At 38.5% G+C, this 7,500-nt stretch overlaps 1 protein-coding gene across 7 annotated transcripts in view; it reads right to left on the reverse strand.

Annotated features, from left to right (window-relative positions):
- The window catches only part of LOC106875681 (uncharacterized), a 64,170-nt gene that overhangs the window by 38,487 nt on the left and 18,183 nt on the right, over positions 1 to 7,500 (reverse strand). For 6 of the 7 annotated variants that reach the window (XM_052966524.2, XM_052966528.2, XM_052966529.2 and 3 more), the window contains exons 2-4: positions 5,825 to 6,048; positions 2,284 to 2,384; positions 1,523 to 1,661 (exon numbers count right to left, since the gene is read on the reverse strand). In XM_052966524.2, the coding sequence (XP_052822484.1) occupies positions 1,523 to 1,661; positions 2,284 to 2,384; positions 5,825 to 6,048 (464 nt within the window). Of the gene's footprint in view, positions 1 to 1,522; positions 1,662 to 2,283; positions 2,385 to 5,824; positions 6,049 to 6,518; positions 6,907 to 7,500 lie in introns of those variants that run through there. The other variant, XM_089348884.1, reaches the window with a different exon arrangement.

The raw sequence follows: 7,500 nt of genomic DNA on the forward strand, positions 1-7,500 counted from the left end.
TTCAGGCCAATAGTGAAATTTTCATTCACTTAACCATGAAACGATTCGTACCCAATTAACTAAAGACTTGTTTTGTTTGTGCTTTTCCCTCCGGTTTTTTGTTCTATGTGTGCCATAGATATCGCCATCCGTTTTAGAGAAAAATTTGTAGTTTAGAATCAGTAGTTCTTTGACTGCTATTTCTGAATTTTCAGTATGTTGGAGAAGCAACTCAATTGCTAATCCCTTATATTTATGATGATAAATAGTCTTACCGATAAAGGTTTTTTTCATACTGAACTACTTGGCAAAATTGTTAATTGTTATTTCTATTATTAATTGACGATTCCCTGCCCTCATTTCTTGTATATATATATATATATATATATATATATATATATATATATATCTCATTCCAGGGTGAAAAACTAGAGGTAGTCGATAGCTTCCGCTATCTGGGCGACCAAGTTAGTAGTGGGGGTGGGTGCGCTGAAAGTGTAGCTGCTAGAATAAGAATAGCCTGGGCAAAGTTTAGAGAGCTCTTACCCCTGCTGGCGACAAAGGGACTCTCACTCAGAGTAAAAGGCAGACTGTATGACGCATGCGTACGAACAACCATGCTACATGGCAGTGAAACATGGGCTGTAACTGCTGAGGACATACGTAAGCTCGCAAGGAATGAAGCCAGTATGCTCCGTTGGATGTGTAATGTCAATGTGAATACCCGTCAGAGTGTAAGTATCTTGAGAGAAAAGCTGAACATTAGAAGCATCAGTTGTGGCGTGCAAGAGAGACGATTGCGCTGGTATGGACATGTGGTGAGAATGGAGGAGGATAGCTGCGTGAAAAAGTGCCACACCCTAACAGTTGAGGGAACCCGTGGAAGAGGTAGGCCCAGGAAGACCTGGGCTGAGGTGGTGAGGCAAGACCTTCGTACATTGGGCCTCACCGAGGCGATGACTACGGACCGAGACCTTTGGAAATGGGCTGTGCGTGAGAAGACCCGGCAAGCCAAGTAAGATCGTTGCCAGTGCCCCTGGACTGGTTCTTGTGCGGGTGGCACATGAGATGCACCATTTTGAGCGTGGCCGTTGCCAGTACCGCCTGACTGGCTCCTGTAGGATTTTCGAGCGAGATCGTTGCCAGTGCCCCTGGACTGGCTTGTGCGGGTGGCACATAAAAGACACCATTTCGAGCGTGGCCGTTTTCGTGCGGGTGACACGTAAAAGCACCCACTACACTCTCTGAGTGGTTGGCGTTAGGAAGGGCATCCAGCTGTAGAAACTCTGCCAAATCAGACTGGAGCCTGGTGTTGCCATCCGGTTTCACCAGTCCTCAGTCAAATCGTCCAACCCATGCTAGCATGGAAAGCGGACGTTAAACGATGATGATGATGATGATGATGATGATGATATATATATATATACACTATATATATATATATATATATATATATATATATATATACACTATATATATATATATATATATATATATATATATATACACACTATACACTTGGACATTTAAACATTTTACTTACCTGATATTTAGCTTCTGCAAATAATGATGGATTCCCACCTAACCATTTTCTCACTTTCACAACAAATGGGGATGGTAGCACAAGTTGACCTGACCTCTGAGTTACACTGAATATACTGGAGATTCTGTCGTACAGTTCTCTGATGGAGAGAGAAATAGGTATTTAAAAAATAGAAATGTAATTAAACCAAAGCAGATTCACTAAAATCCACACACAAGAGAATCATGCAATACGGCTGTTTGTATAGTATAACAGTCAAGGCATGTTGTATCTATTTAGAGATATTGGTGTAACTATGTTATGTGAATTTGGTCAGTACATAGGAATCTTGATTACTGAAGATTTATTAGAACAGGTAAGCCAACCCCATACATCTGCAAACGGATGTTAAGATACATGCGTGTCATCATCATATATATATGTAAAAATGAACAAATATATGTATAGTAAATAAATGGTAATTTTACACAGGTGTGAAATATAATCATCTGATTGATGTGTATATATATGTGCATGTGTACATACATGCATTAATCCTATACACAAATATACAGACAGTGGGAATACACTGATAGATGCAGATAAATAGCTAAATATACGTTGAAAAAGACAGTGAGATAAAAAGAGGAAGAGAAAGACAGATAGGCAAATAGACAAAAAAAAAAAGATGCAAGAAATAGATAAAGAAGCACAAGTAGAAGCAATGACAGATAGGTCAACATTTAGAAAAGTTCACTAGGAAGATATACAGATCAACTTACCTGCACTCATTTAGTGAAGACATTTTTAGTGTCTTCAGGACAGAATATAGATTAGAGATTGAAATTTTCTCATTGTTCCAACAGTGTAACTTGAACCATTCCTGAAACATACAAATGTAAACTATATGTGTGTGTGTGTGCATTTATTAGTGAATGTGAGTGTATGTATATATATATATATATAGAGTTACTACCTACTCCAGTATGCAGTAAAGGAGTAGGTAGTAACTCTATAAGATGTACCCGGTGCAAGCTATGGACACATAAGAGGTGCAGCAATATCAAAGGCAGATTAACTACGAAGTTAGTTTTTGTATGTGGCAGATGTTCAGGTGCAATAAACACTGTAAACAAACAGGAAACAACTTCTATCTCATTCCAGGGAGAAAAACTAGAGGTAGTCGATAGCTTCCGCTATCTGGGTGACCAAGTTAGTAGTGGGGGGTGGGTGCGCTGAAAGTGTAACTGCTAGAATAAGAATAGCCTGGGCCAAGTTTAGAGAGCTCTTACCTCTGCTGGCGTCAAAGGGACTCTCACTCAGAGTAAAAAGCAGACTGTATGACGCATGTGTACGAACAGCCATGCTACATGGCAGTGAAACATGGGCTGTGACTGCTGAGGACATGCGTAAGCTCGCAAGGAATGAAGCCAGTATGCTCTGCTGGATGTGTAATGTAAATGTGCATACCCGTCAGAGTGTAAGTATCTTGAGAGAAAAGCTGAACATAAGAAGCATCAGTAGTGGTGTGCAAGAGAGACGATTGCGCTGGTTTGGACATGTGGTGAGAATGAATGAGGATAGCTGCGTGAAAAAGTGTCACTCCTTAACAGTTGAGGGAACCCGTGGAAGAGGTAGGCCCAGGAAGACCTGGGCTGAGGTGGTGAGGCAAGACCTTTGAACATTGGGCCTCACCGAGGCGATGACTACTGACCGAGACCTTTGGAAATGTGCTGTGCGTGAGAAGACCCGGCAAGCCAAGTGAGATCGTTGCCAGGGCCCCTGGACTGGCTCTTGTGCGGGTGGCACATAAGATGTACCATCCTGAGCGTGACCGTTGCCAGTACCGCCTGACTGGCCTTGTAGGGTTTTCGAGCGAGATCGTTGCCAGTGCCCCTGGACTGGCTCTTGTGCAGGTGGCACATAAAAGACACCATTTCGAGCGTGGCCGTTTTCGTGCGGGTGACACGTAAAAGCACCCACTACACTCTCTGAGTGGTTGGCGTTAGGAAGGGCATCCAGCTGTAGAAACTCTGCCAAATTAGATTGGAGCCTGGTGTTGCCATCCGGTTTCACCAGTCCTCAGTCAAATCGTCCAACCCATGCTAGCATGGAAAGCGGACGTTAAACGATGATGATGATGATGATGATGATATATATATATATATAAACAAATTTTAAAATGTGCTGGAAAGCATAGCATGTTAAAATGATATGCATGACTAAAATATATAAGAGTATCTAACAAAAATCAAATAATGAAGACACACATGTATATATATATTATATAGATGATGAAGATGATGATAGGCAGCCTCTTGGCAGAGTTAAATAGATTGCTTCACAATAAGTGTTCTGGCTCTCTGTATGTGTGTGTATGTGCTTCACAACCTCATCCCAGGTCTTCCTGGGTCTACCTCTTCCACAGGTTCCCTCAACCGCTAAGGTGTGACATTTTTCCCACAGCTATCCTCATCCATTCTTGCCACATGACCATACCAGCGCAATCGTCTCTCTTGCACACCACAACTGATGCTTCTTAGGTCTATCTTTTCTCTCAAGGTACTTACACTCTGTCGAGTATGCACACTGACATTACACATCCATCGGAGCATACACTCTCGGAGTAGTTGGTGTTAGGAAGGGCATCCAGCTGTAGAAACTCTGCCAAATCAGATTGGAGCCTGGTGTAGCCACCTGGTTCACCAGTCCTCAGTCAAATTGTCCAACCCATGCTAGCATGGAAAGCGGACGTTAAACGATAATGATGATGATGATGTATATCAGATATCATATATATATATCCACATACAAAAACACATATACATATTTTACAAGAAAAGCTAAAACTTTTCACATAAATTATATATGATTTTAGAAGTACAAACCCCTAAACAGAAATGGTCTACCTGCATGAATTGAGTCATGTATGTGACCCATGGATGATGACTGTATTGCTGACAACAGTAAACGGGATGAAACTTAATGAGCTGTTGTCAACTTTAGGATATTTGAATCTGGTGAGCCTTATGGATAAATGAATTGAACAATGTCAAAAGAAATCAAAAGTATCTCTTGAGGTATAAGGTTTGAGGTATAAGGTTAATGATTGCCATGCTGATATAGATATGAATGAAAAACTAATGTCTTGGAAAGCATGTTATCAAAGACAAAGATTTGGAATGTTACAACCTTGTAACTGATAAAGAATGAGTTATCTTATTCATGAATGGTGATGCCATGATAGCAATTACTGAACTAAAACTGCATGACCTCCTTATTTCATGGAGCCTCTATTTAGTTGTTCAACTTGCAAGGAATATCATCCAATTCTCTCTATTGTCATATCAGGACAAGATACAATAGACTGATCCAGCCTAATTTACTCTTAAAGATGGGATTGTCATAGCTTGTCATGCCTTTCATCACAGATCTGCTTGATTAGAGTAGGCCTGGAGAAAATAACTAGGATAAAGGGTAAAAACCCTCTTTGGTCATGAGTGACCATGGGACTGCACCTAGAAATTTCCCCTTCAAGGCACAAGTCCTTACATGCTTGTTTATGGAAGACCAGCAGTTGCCCATGCATACCAGCTTCCTCTCTCCATGCCGCTGATGTTATCCAAGGGAAAAGCAAAAGCCAACACAGCTTGGTATCAGTGATGTTGCAACTTATTTCTACAGCTGAGTGAACTGGAGCAACATGAAATAAAGTGTCTTGCTCAAGAACACAACACACAGTCCAGTCCAAGAACTGAACTCACTACCTCATGATTGTGAGTCCAACAATAAATGTTAGACTCTTCCTGCTAGTAGTAAGAAGACTCCGAGGGATATCTTAACACATTTTATGCTATTCAAAACTTGTATCAATACTAGTTAGAAATTGCAGATTATCACAGGCTTTATCAACTAGATAACATAGTGATATTTAAATTTACATACTTGTGAAAACTACAAATTCCTCATTTTAAATTATCACTTACTGACTCTTGAGGATTCTCAAAGTGTTGGTATTTAGCTCTAGTACCATAGTTTGAAGTAGATGAGACATAAACCTTGCTCCTGGCTAGGACACAAATTTAATAAAAATAACATTGCAAGAGTGTCAGATACCAGATAAACATAGTTGGAATGAAAAGACAATACAGAATATGTCTGTATTGGATTTCAACTTACAACAAGGGATTCAATAGTTTACCTACAAAGCTAGTTCATTTCTAAAGTAGATTGATACAGTAAAGTTTGCACAGCTGTAAAAAAGATAGATAATGAGAAAAATCATTAACTTCCTGAACAATGTATAAATTCAGTTTGACTTACATTATTAAAGTTCATGTGCTTGTAGGTTGGCCACCGAGAATAGTCACGATTTCGGTCATGCTCAGTTTTCCGTGGAAGAAGACGAAATGGAATCTTGTAGACTGAATATGCATCAAAGACCAAATATACAAGGGAGAATGAGATGAGTAGAAACATGGAGAGAGGAAGTGGTCGAAGAAAGCAACTTGAAGACATGATGGAAGTTCTCTTCAACTTATAATATACTAGAGAAAAAAAAAATAAAGAAAAAATAAAGAAAATTAATAAAAAGAATGTAAGAGAAAAATATCAAAATTTTTTTTACAACCTAGATGAAAATCTTTTATTTCATGAGAATACAAAAAAAAAATTAGGGAAGAAGAGAGATGAGAAAGGAAGAGTAAGAAAAAAGAAAAAAGGGAAGGTAAATTCCGTTTTGAGAACAATTTAGGTCTTAGTAGACACAAGATGTGATCTATTTCTAGCACATTGAATGTCCACGTTAGTGGTCAACGTTATATATAAAAATATATAAATATATGTATAGACATATACACTCACACACACACACACACATATATATATATATATATATATATATATATATATATATATATATATATACTGAAGACATGCGTAAGCTCGCAAGAAACGAAGCCAGTATGCTCCGATGGATGTGTAATGTCAGTGTGCATACTAGACAGAGTGTAAGTACCTTGAGAGAAAAGGTAGACCTAAGAAGCATCAGTTGTGATGTGCAAGAGAGATGATTGCACTGGTATGGACATGTGACAAGAATGGATGAGGATAGCAGTGTGAAAAAGTGCCACACCCTAGCAGTTGAGGGAACCTGTGGAAGAGGCAGGCCCAAGAAGACCTTAATATTTAATGATTAGTGACGAAATGTATTAACGGTGATAAAAGATTTGAAGCAATATTTAAAAGCTTCTGAAATGTTCAGACAAGCTAGACTCTGGTGGACAGAGAAGCACCAAAATATATCTTCATGAAAGACCCAGTAAATAAGCACTCCTAAATTTTATTTTCATTTCCATACAAATATTCTCAATAATCATCTGTGAGCAGTGTATTAATCCTGTGGGTCCACGAAATTCCTCCTGAGGGTCAAAGGGTTCCAGAGATCATTAAATTTGTTGTAAGATTAATTAAATAATAAGTATTAAATGTGGATTATTTTGTCACTAGTCGTTGCATTTAATATGATAAATTCTGTTACATTCGGGTGTTAGTTATTATTGTTAACTGGTTTCGTATAAATTTAACTACCAGAATCACATTACATTGTTGACACCATTCGAGATTTGAACTTAAAACAAGTGAAATATCGGACTAACTTCATAGTGTTAAAGTATAATAGTACAACACATATTTATTGATGGGGTCATCTCAAATTCTAGGTGTGATATTTTAGGGAGTGTAGGAGTAAAAATAAATTATAGTAATGTTGATGCTTTCTAAAATCATATCAGTTGTGTAAGTGAATTGGATTACGAACGATAATAATTAGAGAAAGTGAAAGAATAAAGAAATGTTCAAGGTCGATATACAATCATAATTACACCGATTTTATCATAGACATCGTGCACAGAAATTGAAAGTTAGGAACGGCAGGATCGTACGATGTTTATATTCTTTCCATAGCCACACAGACAATACAGAAGAGAAAGCGGTTCTAA

This window comes from Octopus bimaculoides, chromosome 3 (genome assembly GCF_046866305.1).
Source record: "Octopus bimaculoides isolate indiv1 chromosome 3, ASM4686630v1, whole genome shotgun sequence".
NCBI lineage: Eukaryota > Metazoa > Mollusca > Cephalopoda > Octopoda > Octopodidae > Octopus > Octopus bimaculoides.